Source organism: Fukomys damarensis, unplaced genomic scaffold (genome assembly GCF_012274545.1).
Source record: "Fukomys damarensis isolate Sample0158 unplaced genomic scaffold, DMR_v1.0_HiC HiC_scaffold_23, whole genome shotgun sequence".
Classification (NCBI taxonomy): Eukaryota; Metazoa; Chordata; class Mammalia; order Rodentia; family Bathyergidae; genus Fukomys; species Fukomys damarensis.
Genome location: NW_022900935.1, coordinates 49,883,655 through 49,900,341, shown reverse-complemented (window position 1 = coordinate 49,900,341; position 16,687 = coordinate 49,883,655). Strand labels below are relative to the sequence as shown.

The 16,687-nt window shown below is 58.3% G+C and overlaps 2 protein-coding genes across 3 annotated transcripts in view; both read left to right on the top strand.

The window, feature by feature from the left end:
- Scn4a (sodium voltage-gated channel alpha subunit 4) overlaps window positions 1-8,197 on the top strand; it is a 29,085-nt gene extending 20,888 nt beyond the window's left edge. Inside the window, exons 16-24 of the mRNA XM_010616753.2 lie at window positions 233-387; window positions 738-911; window positions 1,453-1,575; window positions 2,765-3,043; window positions 3,331-3,384; window positions 3,592-3,729; window positions 4,177-4,281; window positions 4,773-5,043; window positions 6,069-8,197. Of these exons, the coding sequence (XP_010615055.1) occupies window positions 233-387; window positions 738-911; window positions 1,453-1,575; window positions 2,765-3,043; window positions 3,331-3,384; window positions 3,592-3,729; window positions 4,177-4,281; window positions 4,773-5,043; window positions 6,069-7,294 (2,525 nt within the window). The 3' untranslated portion in view covers window positions 7,295-8,197. The remainder of the gene's footprint in view (window positions 1-232; window positions 388-737; window positions 912-1,452; window positions 1,576-2,764; window positions 3,044-3,330; window positions 3,385-3,591; window positions 3,730-4,176; window positions 4,282-4,772; window positions 5,044-6,068) is intronic.
- A 4,790-nt stretch (window positions 8,198-12,987) lies between these two features.
- On the top strand, window positions 12,988-16,423 carry Cd79b (CD79b molecule). 2 transcript variants are annotated; one of them, XM_010616752.2, is made up of 6 exons: window positions 12,988-13,118; window positions 13,792-13,842; window positions 14,881-15,123; window positions 15,308-15,426; window positions 15,709-15,750; window positions 15,858-16,423. In XM_010616752.2, the coding sequence occupies exons 1-6, from the start codon at window positions 13,052-13,054 to the stop codon at window positions 15,954-15,956; spliced, it is 621 nt and encodes a 206-aa protein (XP_010615054.1). In that variant the 5' UTR covers window positions 12,988-13,051; the 3' UTR covers window positions 15,957-16,423. The 2 variants fall into 2 exon arrangements, with proteins under 2 accessions (XP_010615054.1, XP_010615052.1); XM_010616750.2 differs by having other exon boundaries at window positions 14,797-15,123.
- The last annotated feature ends 264 nt before the right edge of the window (window positions 16,424-16,687 follow it).

Here is a 16,687-nt window from a genome sequence, read left to right as displayed (position 1 = left end):
GAGCTGAGCGACCTGCCTGGGTGAGGTGGGGATGGGGACAGCCGGCCTAGGCCTCTCTTTGCAGAGCACCTTTCCTCTGTGTCCTCTCCCAGCCACATAGGTGGAGTGGGCTGTGGAGGGAGGACCTGACCCCTACATGAGCCAGATGGAGCCAGGTGTGGGAAGAAGGGAGCAGTGAGGTGGAGGCTGTCGAGGGGCAGCCACACGACACAGTACCGGTCCTGTCCCCCAGCCTGTGTGCAGCGCTTCCCCTGCCTCTATGTGGACGTCACTCAGGGCCGCGGGAAGACGTGGTGGACTCTCCGCAGGGCCTGCTTCAAGATTGTCGAGCACAACTGGTTCGAGACCTTCATCGTCTTCATGATCCTGCTCAGCAGCGGGGCCCTGGTAGGCACCACCCCAGGGGACAGGGCAGGGACAGGCACAGGTGCCGGGCCACAAGGAGTCCCCATTAGGGCTCCCTCCCGGGGATGGACATGGCCTGGATAGTCCCAGACCCAGAGAGTTCTGAAAAGGACTCACCTGTGACTCCAGGATATGTTTTAGCATGTTTTACAGTACCAGATACACCACCACCCCGCCCCCCACGCCGTTCTGTGGGCTCTGACTTTGAACTTCTGGTTCCTGGGGAGGCAGTAGGGCTCTGGGAATTTTGGGAGAAGGTCCGGGGAAGGTCTGCGGAACTTCCCCTGGCCTGGCTCCCATGGCCACCCTCGGCTCCTGCTGGTGTCCCCCAGGCCTTTGAAGACATCTATATCGAACAGCGGCCAGTCATCCGCACCATCCTAGAATACGCAGACAAGGTCTTCACCTACATTTTCATCGTGGAAATGCTGCTCAAATGGGTGGCTTATGGCTTCAAGGTGTACTTCACCAACGCCTGGTGCTGGCTTGACTTCCTCATCGTGGACGTGAGTTTGCCAGTCCAGACCCCTCAGCCGGGTCCAGAGGCAGCTGTGACCTCGGGAGGCAGGGCCTGCCCATAGGCGCAGAGAGAATCAAACCCCCAGATCAGCACTGTTTCTGGCTGACTAGCTTCCTGCGTCTCAGACACAGTTCCCAGGGAGGAAGAATAAGAGACCACATTTCTCCTAAGGGTCAGTCAGGCCTGGGGACCATATGAGCCCTGCCAATATCTGGGGAGGATTTTCATATCCTCTTTGAGGGGCATACAGGCCCATGAAGGAGGTGGGCATTGTCTCTCTTATTGATTGTCATCCCCAGTTACCTGGTGACATCCCTGAGGCGGTAGCTAGGCCCCAGAGGTTCTGGGACAGGTCCAAGGCTGCTCTTCCCACCAGTCAGGAGCACCCATTAGGAGAGGGTCTAATGATCTCTGAGCTCAGGAAGACGTCCCCTCAAGGAGAGGTCTCTTTCTTGGGGGCTGTGGCCCGGGCTTGGGCAAGTCCAAGGGTCCTGCGCTCTCTGACCACACCCATTCCTCTCTTGCAGGTCTCCATCATCAGCCTGGTAGCCAACTGGCTGGGCTACTCAGAGCTGGGACCCATCAAATCCCTGAGAACACTTCGGGCCCTGCGTCCCCTGAGGGCACTGTCCCGATTCGAGGGCATGAGGGTGGGTACGAAGAGGGCCCCTGAAGAGGGTTACTGATGGGGAGCAGCCACCCACAGGGCAAGGTGGAGAGGTGCGTGTCTGTATTCTAACTACCGCGAGGGCGCCACCTGCTGGGGGCCAGGTTAGGGCCCTGGAGACATCTGCCGCCCAGGCCTGGCCAGCCCCATTCTCTCCTTCAGCCCCTGTCGCCACCACTGGGGGCAGCAGAGGCTGCTGCAGGGCCCAGAAGGGCTTGTGGCAGGGAGAAGAGTAGGCAGGCAGACCTGTGGTTCACAGATGTCCCTACCTCACCCTGCCTCCCCCCACCCTGGGCGAGGGGCCTGAAACATGAGGAGGTGTGAAGGTGCGTGTGTCCCAGCCCTGAGCCTGGCCTCCTTGAGCCTCATTAGAATCATACCCTTGAGATTGAGGTCAGGGTGGAGAAGATCCCCTCAGGCCCTTGAGAGGGAAAGTGACAGGTAAACAAGGTCTGGGCAAGATGAATGGGACTTCCGCAGTGACAGGAAGGACCGAGGCTCCCTCCACCTCCACCTGGACCTTGTGAATGGACAGGTTGCAGGCCAGAGACACGCTTACCCCAGCGGCTCCCGCTGCTCATGAGAGAGGCCATTTCAGGGCTGGGCCTGCCCACACCCTGGGTTGGGAACCCCTCCCCACTAAGGGGAAATAACCGGCCCGTGACCACAAAGCTGGGCAGTATAACAGGGAGAAACAGAGCTCCCCTGGGCACCATGAGCTTCTCCATCCACTGAATGGAGGTCATGGTGGGCCTGTAGGACCAGGGCTAGTGGGCAGCCAAGGTTTAGCCCTGGAACCTTGCTGTTTCAAAGACCCTGGTGGCCTCTTTCTGTGCCTTTTCCACGTGTGTCGCTCATTATGTGAGCCAATGAGAAGGGAACAGATCACATGGGCTGAGTTTCCTATGGGGGCCGAGGAAAGAGTGTTTGTCTCTTGCCTGGTGGCCCATGACAAGGCTGCTTCCAGAGAAGCTCAGTGGCCCCACTCTGGCCTGACGGCCGCAGCCAAGCAGAAAAACCCCCTGCCCAACCACCAGGCCAGCGGTTCCCCATCCCTAGCCCTTGCCATCCCTGAGTGGCCGTCCCCCAAGGCCCTTCCTGAGGTCCTCTGGCGTGCATAGGAGGAGTCCTCTCCCGGAGGGCCGAGGCAGTGACCAGCCGCTGGCCCTCAGGTGGTGGTGAATGCCCTTCTGGGAGCTATCCCCTCCATCATGAACGTGCTGCTGGTCTGCCTCATCTTCTGGCTCATCTTCAGCATTATGGGTGTCAACTTGTTTGCTGGAAAGTTCTACTACTGCATCAACACCACCACCTCTGAGAGGTTCGATATCTCTGAGGTCAACAACAAGTCCGAGTGCGACAGCCTCATGTACACAGGCCAGGTCCGCTGGCTTAACGTCAAGGTCAACTACGACAACGTGGGTCTAGGCTACCTCTCCCTCCTCCAGGTGGTGAGTGTCACCCACGGCCCCTGCCCAGGACCGGGACAGCGGTGCCTTCCAGTCTATCGCTGTACCGGACACCACTACCTCTCCTTGTTAGGGGGCTGCCTACCCTTCTTCCAATGCTGTGGGGCCCTGAGGTAGTGTCCAGGTCTCTCTCTCTCTCTCTCTCTCTCTCTCTCTCTCTCTCTCTCTCTCTCGTCTGTTTGATCCTGGCTCCAGGGGGTTCTGGGAGGGGCCCCCAGGTAGGGGAGGGAAGGAAAATGGGGGGGGGTCATTTTCACCACCTCTCCTAGGCCACCTTCAAGGGTTGGATGGACATCATGTACGCGGCAGTGGACTCCCGGGAGGTGAGTCGGGTCGCTGAGATGTGGCCGGTGAGTGAGCAGGGGGCAGAGAGGGCCGTGGCAGCACATTCGGCCGTCTCTACCCCACCGTGCCATCTCCTTGGGAGCCCTGGCAGCCTGAGGGTGGGTGGGCCCTGCCCACAGCACTCTGGGGAGCACGCAGAAGTGCAGGTGTGCACCTCACCTTGTCCCATCCCGTGGCTCTCGCAGCAGGGGCAGCAGCCGCAGTACGAGGTGAACCTGTACATGTACCTCTACTTCGTCATCTTCATCATCTTCGGGTCCTTCTTCACGCTCAACCTCTTCATCGGCGTCATCATTGACAACTTCAACCAGCAGAAGAAGAAGATGAGTATCTGTCCCGCCTCCGCTGCCCGGCGCCCGCTGCCCCTCCCCCCAGCCACTCGCTCCGTCCTGCGCTCGCCAGCTGCCCAGCGGCCCTGTGCTGTCGCTGGCACCGTGCCCGACAGCTAGCCTGGTCCCAGATCCCATCAGGGAAACTTCAACAGTGACATCATTTTCCTGCTCTATACAGTGACGTTGCTACAACCTAGCTTGCTGAGTTATTCTAAGGACTCAGCAACGCATTGCTGGGAATTGTCCCAGCACAGGCTTCCAGGCCGGCTCCGTCCCTTCCCTCTGTCTGTCACGCCTCCCCCTCCTTTCTCTGGAGCCTTAATCCCTCCCAGTCCCCGCTTCTTCCTTCTAGGCATTTCTGCAGGGGTGGGGGATGCTTTAAAGTAGAGTAGAGACAGGAGGCGCCCCCCCAGGCTTACGAGTCCTATCCCACTGTACTTCGGAGGGAAAGACATCTTCATGACAGAGGAACAGAAGAAATACTACAACGCCATGAAGAAGCTTGGCTCCAAGAAGCCCCAGAAGCCGATTCCACGGCCCCAGGTACCACGGCCCCCCCTCCTGTGGCCTGCCGCCCTAGGGGCTGGTGAGGGTGAAATGCAGCCTGTGCTCTACCCACCCGGCAGGCAGGACCCATTCCTGTGCACACCCGGCAGCTGCCCCTGGACTCAGTCACTGGTTTATCCCTCTTCTGGCCCTGCTCACCCCACCTCCTCTCCTGGGGCTCTCAGGGGCCTCGGCAGGGTGGGGGAGGAAGATGTCCAGACGGACACTCTCCCCAGTAAGAACTGACTTTGGGAGAAAGGGGAGAGGTGACGGGCAGCTGGAAGCTAGGGAGCGTCCCAGGGTGAGGAGGGATTTCCACGGACCGCAGGACGATGTGGTCCCAGGCCCTCCCCTCCCGCGGCTGATCTCACCGCCACCCCGACACCTCTCCGTCCGTGTCCTCTCCGTCCTCCCGTGTTTCCTGCCCACACCCGTCCTGCCCTGGCCCTGACCTGGTCCTCCACGCCATGTCCACTCGTGTGCTGCAGAACAAGATCCAGGGCTTGGTGTATGACTTCGTGACGAAACAGGTGTTCGACATCACCATCATGATCCTCATCTGCCTCAACATGGTCACCATGATGGTGGAGACGGACGACCAGAGCCAGCTGAAGGTGGACATCCTGTACAACATCAACATGGTCTTCATCATCGTCTTCACGGGGGAGTGCGTGCTCAAGATGTTCGCCCTGCGCCAGTACTATTTCACCGTCGGCTGGAACATCTTCGACTTTGTGGTTGTCATCCTGTCCATTGTGGGTGAGCTGGCGGGGCGGTGCCTACCTAAGTCACTCAACGCACGCCTGCTCGTGCACCTGGCACATGCATGCACAAACACACATGCTGCGTACAACTGCCAGTCTTAACGCACAAAGGTGCACGTAGGCAGGCTGTCACCTGTGCACACACAAACACACCTTCAGAAATACATGGACTGGGGCCAGGCATGTAGCTCAGTGGTGCCATGCCTGCCTTGCAAATGCAAGGTCCTGAGTTCCATCCCCGGTACCAAAAAAAATAAACAGGGCTGGGGATTTAGCTCAGTGATGCCACCGCCTGCCTCACAAGCACAAGGTCCTGAGTTTGAGCCCTGGTACCAAAAAAAAAATATATATATATGGACCTAGCCAGGTGTGGGGGCACACCCCTGTAATCCCAGTACTCAGAAGAGCCAACTCTTCTGCTATCTCAAAACTAAAACATGAAAAATTTTCAAGGGCTGGGTTCATGCGCCAGGTTCAATCCCCAGCAATGCCAAAAAACAGAAAGACAGACAGGGGCCTGACCAATAGATGCACACCTGGGTGCCCCATGGAAAACGTAAGGAGACAGTCCTACTGCCCTCGTATTCCTGAAAAGTGTATGGTCACACACATCACCATACGAGTAACTAGCCACGCTTTACGGCGCATTTACTATAGGCCTGGCACTGTGCTATGCACTTCACAGGTATTACTTTACTCGTTTATAGCAACGCTGTGAGGCAGGGGCTGTTGTCACTCCCATTTCACAGAGGAGGAGACCGAGCTGCAGACAAGCGCCACACCCCGAGTCACATAGCTGTCCGGCCCACCCCAGTCCATCTCACCTACGACATCTACAAACAGCCTTCGCCCCTTCACCGCCTTTGCCATGTCCCATCTCCAGCTCCACATCCGTCGGGCCGCCTGGGCTGCGCTCAGAGGGTTGAGCCCGTCTGCTCCTCCGAGGGGCAGAGCACACCAGCCAGACCCCCCGAGCCCCACGTCCCTGCTCTCTGACCCAGCTCCTGCTCCTCCCTGCAGGCCTTGCGCTCTCCGACCTGATCCAGAAGTACTTCGTGTCACCCACGCTGTTCCGTGTGATCCGCTTGGCGCGGATCGGGCGTGTCCTGCGGCTGATCCGGGGGGCCAAGGGCATCCGGACGCTGCTCTTCGCCCTCATGATGTCGCTGCCCGCCCTCTTCAACATCGGCCTCCTCCTCTTCCTGGTCATGTTCATCTACTCCATCTTTGGCATGTCCAACTTTGCCTACGTGAAGAAGGAGTCGGGCATCGATGACATGTTCAACTTTGAGACCTTCGGCAACAGCATCATCTGCCTCTTTGAGATCACCACGTCAGCCGGCTGGGACGGGCTTCTGAACCCCATCCTCAACAGTGGGCCCCCGGACTGCGACCCCACACTGGAGAACCCCGGCAGCCACGTCAAAGGCGACTGCGGCAACCCATCCATCGGCATCTGTTTCTTCTGCAGCTACATCATCATCTCCTTCCTCATCGTGGTCAACATGTACATCGCCATTATCCTGGAGAACTTCAACGTGGCGACCGAGGAGAGCAGTGAACCCCTTGGCGAGGATGACTTTGAGATGTTCTATGAAACGTGGGAGAAATTCGACCCGGATGCCACACAGTTCATTGACTACAGCCGCCTCTCCGACTTTGTGGACACCCTGCAGGAGCCGCTGAAGATCGCCAAGCCCAACAAAATCAAGCTCATCACTCTGGACCTGCCCATGGTGCCAGGGGACAAGATCCACTGCCTGGACATCCTCTTTGCCCTGACTAAAGAGGTTCTGGGTGACTCTGGGGAAATGGATGCCCTCAAGCAGACCATGGAGGAGAAGTTCATGGCTGCCAACCCCTCCAAGGTCTCCTACGAGCCCATCACCACCACCCTGAAGAGGAAACATGAGGAGGTGTGCGCCATCAAGATCCAGAGGGCCTACCGCCGGCACCTGCTGCAGCGCTCCGTAAAGCAGGTGTCCTACATGTACCGCCACAGCCAGGACGGCAGTGGGGACGGCGCCCCTGAGAAGGAGGGGCTGATCGCCACTGCCATGAGCAAGATGTACGGCCCAGAGACCGGGAAGAGCAGTGTACAGAGCCAGGGGCAGGAGGAGGCCTCCACAGGGGACCTGGGATCTGCCGTGGGGCTCACATCCGTCAGCCCCTCAGACACCGCCCCGCCTCCCTCCCCACCACCGGGGCAGACAGTGCGCCCAGGGGTCAAAGAGTCTCTGGTGTAGCAGGCAGGTGACAGGTGGCCAGCTGAGCCTCAGCACAGGGCCTGCACGCTGAGTGAGGGAGCGGGGCTTTGAGTCTGGGACTGCATCCGGCTCCCTTGTTGGGGACAGGATTGTGCCGAGCTGGGTCTGACACTCAGGCCTTGAGAAACGGGAATCGCACTCAGGGACCCAAGCTGGGCTGAAGCCCCTGCGTCTGTGATTTCACCTTCACGTTGCTCTTACCTCCTCTTGAGTTCTGCTGCCCCTCCTTTTGGCCTGAGGGAGGTCAGAACCGGGAACTCTACCCCTCACGGGGATGAGCCAGCCTACAGTGGGGGGATTGGCTGCCCTCCTGTTACCAGAGTCTTAAGAGCTACTAGCCTCCCCCCGGGGAAGTGGCCCAAGGCCCTCAGCTCCAGGCCAGACATCTTCACCTCAGTGAGTGCAGACACCTGACCTCAGGACTCAGCCAGCCCCGCCTTCTCACTGGGGTGCTGCTTCCCCTACCAGCTTAGGAATTCTCTGGAAAAGGGATCTGTTACTGATCCCGAAATTGCTCCACAAACTTGATTGGCCCCTGGATCTTGATGCACTGGGCTGGGGTTGACTCCTGAAAGCTTTTCCTGGGCCGTATCCAGGCAGACAGATAGCTCCCCTGACTGGCCCCTAGCAGAAGAGTAGAAGGAAGGATTCCACTTGGAAATTACCTTTTCTATGAAGCACGGATGTGAAGTACGAGCCCTGCCTGCTGTATGGCTGCACTTGGCCTGCGTATCCAGACCTGGTGGGATCAGGGATCCTGACGTTGAATAAGAAGATACTCTTCCTTCCTTTTCTTCTCCCCTCTCGCCTTCATTAAAACACCAGTAGCCCCATCCAGCCTCAGAGATCTCTCCCTTCTCGTCTTTTCCCATGCCTGTCTCTCCGTCCTTATGTGTCCTTCTCGCTTCTTTAAAGTGACCTAAGAATTATAGTGGAGCTCGTGTGACAGCTGTTGACACTGGGGCGTGCAGCAGGGAAGGCTCGCCTGGTTTGCACTCAACCTTCCAACTTCCTGCTGCCTGTAACCGCTGATCTGGACATGGTGGCATCGATCTTTGCTGGCTCCTGGAGAACAGAGGCCAAGCTGGGAGGGTGTGAGAGTCCTCCTCAGGGGCCTGTAGGTTCTGTCACCCGTGTGTGTGGCTGTGTGTCTGCTGGTAGGCCCGAGAGAGTAGCTACGTGTATGTTCATGCTGTGTGTTTGAACCATTGTAGAGCAGTGTGTGTGTAAGAGCGCGTATGTCTGGGTGTCTTTGTGTCTGTGTGTGTCAGTGTGCCCCGGAGGGCCTGAAGTCTGTGTGAACGCAGCTGGGGTGTGTGTGTGTGTGTGTGTCTTCTGTGCCTGCCTAGCCATGTGATTGTGCCTGTGTGTGTGCCCTGAGGGTGTGGGTGATTGTGACATGTGTTTGTAAGGTTTGCGCTTTGAGTCCTCTGTTGGCCTAAGTTCCTCTTCTTTTTCTTCTTGTTTCTCATGAACAGTTTGATTAAAACTCAGGAAGCAGCAAAACCCTCAAAACAACATGTGTGTGTGCACCTGTGTATTATGTCCCCACACACGTTCCCATGGGCCAGAGTCTTCTTTGTTATCTGCCCTATTCTCTTGCCCACCCCCCAGATCCTGCCTGGGTATCCCTCCCCCTCCCTCCGATGAGCTTCTCTCTTCCCGTTCCTGTTTCTTCTCATCATACCTATGGCCTCGGCCAGCTCCCTGTCTTCTGCCTGTGGAAGGAGGCCTCAACTCCTTCCATCTCTTTCTGCCGTGACTCTGCCTCTTCCTTCAAAACGTACCCGCCATAGGGCCAGGGATGTAGCTCAGTGGTGCCGCTGTCTGCCTTGCAAGCACAAGGTCCCGAGTTCAATCCCTGGTCCCTCCTCCCCCCACAAAAACGGTACCTGCCGTAAGGGATGAGCCTCCCCCTTCCCAGCACCCTGTCCCTCTGCCTTTCCTGCATGGGCCTCAGACTGATGTGGCCCCAGAGACTTGGGAATCTGTTGGATTGCATGTCCTTTGTCCACTGCAGAGGAAGAGCAGATGGCAGGGCCTGGCCTCTCCCTGCCTGTGGCCCTCTTCCCTGCAGACTGACACCCATTCCGGCCTTGTCCAGGTGGGAGCAAGTCTGGAGCCAGGCCGGAAGATGAGCTTCTTTGTACAGTTCTTACAATAAACCCTATCCTGGTGCCTCGGACGTGTGGCCTTCTCCTTTCTGCACCTCCACAGGAGGATGCGGAGGACAGCTTAGGACAGCAAGAAGGACGAAGGGCTGGTGGGCCGTGCTGCTGAGAGGGAACACAGAGAGAGCCGCTGGGGCAGGGTGTGGCAGGCTCAGTCTCACCCTCCTGTCCCTCTGAACTGGCAGCTAGCTCCCAAGACATACATCTGACAATGCTATGCTCCGAGCCCCTGCTCTCCAAAGCCCCTTTCAACTCTCTGCTCCCTCAGTGACATCAAGGAGGTTGTTGAGCTCACATCTCTTCTGTCTCCTTGGAAGAGTACTGTCCCCCCAAGACTGTCCCTGACCCTTGGCCAGAGAGTCCAGGGTCACATGGACCTGTGTACAACAGAGCATTCTTATGTAGTAACCTTAGCTCACAAATCCAGTGGCTGGCATGTAATTTAATAAGTAATTGTGTTTTCTGTAATGACCTCTGATGCCCGGGCTATGTTCCCCCAGGCTAGTAAATGTCTGCCCCCCTTTTCCTGGGTTCTGGGGCTATGTGGCAGGGGGAATGTAGGACACACATTGGCCCTGGCCCACAGGCTGCCCCACGATGTCCCTCAGTCGTCCCTGTGCCCCTCCCCACCTCACAGCTGTCTTTGGTGGGGGCGCTGCCGAGCGTCCCTTCGGGGAGGGGTCTGAGTCTCCCAGGGCACCGATCCCGCTCTAGGGACAAGGCTCTTTCTAACTTCAAGTGTCTCCGGAGCTCCTGTGGGGCTCCCTGAGGACCGGAAGATCGCAGGATGCTCCAACTCGTCCTTCTCCTGACCCTTGAATGGCAAAAGAAAAAGAGGAAAAATACTGGGTGGGAACAGACAACGTAGGCTGGAGGCTCACACTTTCCCTCCCCTCCCCTCCCGCCGTGTGAGCTGCTCCTCTCCCTGAGGGTGCGTGGTGCCCCCACCTTGCCAAGTGCCCCTGCTGTATATGGCCACTCATGAAGGGCACAGGGTAATTGGCGTGCCATGCGGGTGAGGAGATTGGCCTCAGAATGGGTGCTGCCTACCTTGGCGCTGTTGTGGGACATGCGGGGTGAGGGAATGCTTTTCTTCGTGAGTCACTGTCTCTGCCACTGGAGGCCTTCGGTGCCCCCGGCCCATGAATGCAGGGGTGCTCGCTATGAACATCATAACTGCCTCCAAATACTCCCAGATAAGGGACAGTGGCTTGGCGAGGATTTAGCTGGTACACTAGGGTTAGGTTTGAACTCAGCAGGCCATCCAGGCAGCAGGTGGAGAGTAGGGGGACTCTTCCTTCCCTAAGACTCTCCTGCCCCCTTCCTTCCAGGGGTGACTGAGGTCCCTTGCCCAACCTGAGTCCCTCGTCCTTCTCCCCGTCCTCCCATCTCTCATTTTGATGGTCTTTCTGGATGGGAGGGAAAGCCAGATGTCGGTGTGTGGTGTGGGGGGAAAGGCTTCCAAAACCTCCTGCTCTGAGAAGCAAAGGGCATCCTGAGCCCAGGACAGGGCTTGCTGCTGTTGTCACCAGGAAGGGAACAGTACAGCCCCATCTGTGACAAATAACTCTGCGGGTGGCCTCAAACCCCAACCTGCCGCCTCACCTCTCCTGAGAGCAGCTCTGTGCTCGGCATGAATGGGAATGAAACCCAAAGGGCACATCTGCATCCCGCCCACAGGGGCTGACGATGCCTGTGAGTTGGGAGGGTACCAAATGCCCCTGCCCGTCTCTGTGCCCCCACAGTCACCCTAGGCCCCAGGACCGGCTCCTCAGCAGGCCCCACAGCACACGGCCCAGGCAGCACACACACATGAACACACACCCATGCACACGTGTGTGACCCAAGCCTTTCCTGATGTCTTTCCAACATGGAGGGACGCTAGCCTCAAAGCTGACTATGATCTCCATCACCAGGGGCTCACGGAGGGTAAACCTCGCTCACGGGAGAGAACCCTGGATTTTGCTGTCCACCCTGGCTTGGTCTCCCTCCAGTCCCTGCCACCAGCACTCGGTGGGGCCCACGGTCCCCGTGCTGACCTCAGTGATGTTTTTATTCTCGGGCTGTTTGTTCCGTGAGCTGAACATCTGACATCTTTTCAGAGAAATGTTTTTGTGTTTGTTTGTTTTTTCCATTGGAACATCTGGAAATAAGTATGAACACCTGGGAGTGCCTAGAACGAGCTGTCCCTTAGATGAACACGTGACCCTCGTGTCCCTAACTTTCATGGCTCAGGTCCTGGCTGCAGTGTTCCGAGTATCCCCCCACCCTGTGGGGTGAAGCGTAGCCCCAGGACAGAGATGGGTGTCACCTGACCTTCTGCCTTCCAACCCTGCCATGGAGAAGCATCTGCACCTCCCTAAGCCCAAGCGGACCTGCCGGGCTCACGGGCTATTTGAGAAATGGAGGATCATGGGTACTGAGATATGGACAGAGGGCACTGAAGATTTATCATCTGTCTTCCTCTCCTGGGGATCAGGGGATGAGAAAAAGTGAGGGGACCAAAGAGAAAGAAGTTGCCAGGAGACATAAAACTCCCAGAGGTCTTAGCTGCGGGGCTGAGGTTTGCAAGCCTGCCGCAGACAGCTGCACAGGTGCCACACTGCACAAGGGCAAACCCCAAGGGGACCCTGGGGTAGGGGACACAAAGCTAAGTTTAGATGAAGCTCTGAATGCTGAGATTCCATTCTCAGCCCTGCTGACCTGAAGGATACAGTCAGACCTGTCAGAACCTGGGCGCTCCTCCACACTAACCCCTGGCCCCCGCCCAAGACCCTCTGGAGCCGTGAACAACACTTCAGTGCCCTCAGAGTCCCAAGGAGCCCCCGGGAGAAGCCCCTGGCTGTTAAGTGGCAAGTCTTCTCTAATCCACCTCTACCCAAGTTTGCCCCCTTTGGCAGCCCACAGCAAACTCTCGCACAGCATGGTGAAGAGGCCCCTCCTCAGGGCCTAATTGTGTCTTTTAAATAGCTCCCACCTTGGCCTGCTTTTGCTCAAGAACTTCGAAGGCTCCCTTCCTCCACAAGTTCAATTTCCAGTATGGCCACCTGCACTCTGCTCTGGCCTGGTCCCTGGCCTGGTTTCACTGTTGACCTCTGGCCCTGTACTGTCCCCACAAAGGGTGAGGGTGGTCTAAATCAGAGGGACTGAGCTCAGATTCATCCATTCGTGTGTAACTGTGTGCCTAGGAATGGACATTTGCAGAGCTCTTCCCCTCAGGAGTGGGCAGACTGCAGAGGGCAGGCCGGCAGGCCCAGAGATGAGCACCAGTGGGGTGAGGACACAGGGAGGGAATAAAGGCTGTGTCCCTGTCCAAGGCTTCTGCCAAGGGCTCCAGCTGTCCTTCCCAAGCTGGGCCACTTTCAAGCCTTAGAAGTCCAGCTGACAGGAGCCGCCCTCCCCCCATCCCCTGCGAGCTTCTGTCTCCCCTGGGTCCCCATTTGCATGGCAGGAAGGGGCCTGAGGGGGGAAGAGGCGGGGAGGGGACCAGCGGCAGCCCAGAAGTCACACATTTTCCCCCAAGAACCTCAGACGTGGTCACGGGCTCAGGGACAGGGCTGTGACCATGGCCGGGCTGGTGCTGTGTCCTGCGTCCGGTAACTGGCTGATGGTGTTGGTGCTGCTGATCTCAGGTACGGGCCCCTGTGAGGCCTGCTGGCTTCGCGCTGTGTCCTCCGCTCAGACTCCTGTTCTCTCTGCTTCCTCCTACACCTTCTGCTTCCTGCCTCCCTCTGACTGACCCCAGAGCCCAGGTCTGCGCACCTCAGCCTTGGCCGTGGGTTCGGGGTCTGCAGCCACAGGCCCTCTTATGCTGGAGGGTGGTGTTGGACTGAGCCAAGCACAAGGGGCAAACAAAGGTGTCAGCTGTGATGGTGGAGGGGTTGGGTCTTGAAGGAAGAGGGGGGCCGAGTGTGCCTTATGCCAAGGCCCTGGAGACATCATGTGGGCGGACAGTGGGAGGAGGCTCCCACCAGGCCGTGGGAGATGCTTGTTGCAGAAATGGTTCCCTCCTTGTCTGGAAGATGGGTGAGTCCTCCCAGCTGCGACTTCCTGCCTGTCTCATTTAAAAGCCTCCTCAGTGCCGTTCTGAGGGTCAAGGACAGAAAGGGAGCCAGAGGTGGGGTGTCTGGCACCTCTAACCATGCACCTGTCTCCCCAGAGCAGGGGCAGGGAGGGCTGGGGGATCGTGAAGGGGGGTCTCCATCCTGGAAGGAAGGAGTGATTCGGGAATGCGGAGGGCACAGGGGTGGAGCAGCCAGGCTAGAGAGGCCTGACCTGGTCCCACCCACTTCGTCCCCTCTCCAGGTGAGCCGGTGTCACCACTCACAGATGAGGACTTGTACCTGAACCCCAAAGGTCAGTCACCTTGCCCAACGCTTCTGGGGGTGACTTTGTGTTCAGGGCTGCCACTGCCCTGGGAACTGCTCCTTACCCCTTTCTTGCCTGAGTCTCCCCACCCAGGACTCCCATCCCGAGGCCTCCTTAGGGTCTCCCTCTAAGGCCCCGCCTCAGCCAGCTGTCATCTTCATCAGGACCAGGGTGCTCCAGTCCTGGCACTGGGGTGCTGGGATAACCTGGGGTCAGAGCTGGGAGCCAGGGAGGATTCCTCAGAGGCCTGGAGCCTGTGTCTGCATATAGGAGAGTGAGAGTCAGCTTGGGAATGAGCCCTTGGGGAACTCCCCAGGGACTCCCCAGGAGCCAATCGCTGAGCCCCAGGCAGAGCAGGTAGGAAACCTTCCCAAGCTGAAGGTGCAGGCACAAGGTGCAGTAGGGCCACACAGGAGGTCAGAGGGGACCGACGGAGGAGGGTCTCAGTAGGCAGGCCAAGGGTTCAGCCTTTATCCCCTGGGGGCGATGGGGAGCCCTTGAAGATTCCAGGCAGATGCAGAGCAACACAGGGGAAGAATTGCTGGAAGCACTGGCCCAGGCCCACAGGCTGCCCTGTGGACATCCATGCCTGGCGGGTGAAGCCTGGGTCTGGCTCTTGTTAAGGGCCTGGAGAAAGGTCAGAAGGTTCCAGAGCCCTTCTAAAGGACATTCAAATGGGCAGAGGGGCAGTCAGGAAGAAGTGGATCCAGTGGCTTGGCGTTTGGCTCCTCACATGGCTCGACTGCCCCCCACACACACACACACATACACACACACACCTCTGCCTCATAACTGTCCCACTCTCTCAAGAGCAAGGACAGGCAAGGTAGTAGACTGAACCAGAGTCACAGTCACTGCTCTCCCCCGGCTGGGGTCCGCAGGAAAGGCTGGCACTCAGGAAGGTGCCAGCATGGATTATGAGCCTGGCATTGGTTTTCACAGGAAGTGCTTGTTCCCAGATCTGGCAGCACCCCCGTTTCATGGCTAGGAAAAGGGGCTCTGTGGTGAAAATGCAGTGTCACACAGAAATTTCCAGCAAGGTGACCTGGTCCTGGAAGCAGCAGCAGGCAAAAGATGAGGAGATCTCGGTGGTGCCCCAAGGAAAGAGCCGCTTCCTGCAGACCAGCAATAACACCGTCCACACCCTCACCATCCAAGGCATCCAGTTTGAGGACAACGGCATCTACTTCTGCCAGCAGCAGTGTGACAGGAAGACCGGGAAGTCCCCCAGTATCATCCAGGGTTGCGGCACAGAGCTGCGAGTCATGGGTGTGTGCCAGGTGGTGGGGTGCTCACATAGCCATCCATACCCACCGGGGGTGAGCAGCCATCGGTGGGAGTAGCTATGGCCCCAGGTCTTGAGGGGTTACAAAGAGCCGCTCACCATTGGGTGGGTGGAGGGCTCCCAATAAAGCACTCACTCAGCGTCACGGCCCTTCCTCTGCCTCCTCAGGATTCAGCACATTGGCACAGGTGAAGCAGCGAAACACACTGAAAGATGGCATCATAATGATCCAGACCCTCCTCATCATCCTTTTCATCATTGTGCCCATCTTCCTGCTGCTAGACAAGGTGACCACAGGCCCCGCAGAGGTAGACACAGGCCAGTCCAGACAAGCGCAAGGTCTCCACCTCCCCAGCCCCCGTAGCTCCCAGTTTGGCCTGGCCCCACGGCTCGAGCCTGCCCTGTGGCTCACCCGTTCAAGCCCTGATGCCTTCCTTCAGTTGTTCTTGAAGACCTCTCCCTCCCATCGCCTCCCCCAGCCCCATGTCCCTGGCCCTCCCCAGCCTGGCCCAATAGGGGATGGGGCCGGGGGAGGCTGACGCTCTGATCACCACCTCTCCCACTCCCAGGATGACAGCAAAGCCGGGATGGAAGAAGATCACACCTATGAGGTAAGAACAGGATGACCGGGCCACTCTGAAGGGAGCAGTCAGCAGCCCCACATCTGTTGGTGAGGTCAGGGCGCGGCCTGGGCCTGAACTCTATTTCATGTCTGCAGGGCCTGGACATTGACCAGACGGCCACCTATGAGGACATAGTGACTCTGCGGACGGGGGAGGTGAAGTGGTCTGTCGGGGAGCACCCGGGCCAGGAGTGAGGAGCCAGCTCCCCATGACCCAGGACCACTCCTGGGCCTCACTGACTGCATCAGAGTTGCCTGGTTCATGGCTCGTACCCTCCTCCCTGGACCCCCAGCTGGCCTCTGCGCCTGGCCCACCAGAGCCGCCTCCCCCTCCAGCTGTTGGTCCCAGCTCTTGCCAGGGGGCCTAGAATAGGACAACAGACAGTGATTTAGAACGGGAAGATCTCTGGGGATAGACTGGGCCAGGCTTCGGTGGGTGCTATGCAGGATCCCCACGTTTGGGACAGCAAAGCAGAGACTTGTTGAAACCTGCAGATGGACTCAAGACAGACTGACTTCTTGTAGGGCCTTGGAAGGGCCGTGGCTCCCCAAGGACCCCAGAAGGCCACGGAGAACTGCGTTCCTCTCTCACATCCTCTCCCGTCTGAGGGACTGCTGTACCTGGAGCCCATTCTCCCATGGAATAAACAGTGTGTCTGACAACCTCCACACAGGCATGCGACATCTCGTGGGGTACGGTGCATAGGTGCTGGCACCTGAGTGTGAGATCTGTGGGCCTATGAGGCTGTGGAAGGGGGTGACTACTATGCTTACCCTCTCCTCTCCTCTGGGGCTCCTGCTGGGGCCCGTGGTCACATCCCCCTGTCATCTCCCCCTCTGGGCCTGGCTGGGCCAAAGAAAGGGGACCCAGCTGGCCCTTCCCCAGGGTGGATGCCCTCGTCTTACACACCATTGACCCAGAGCAG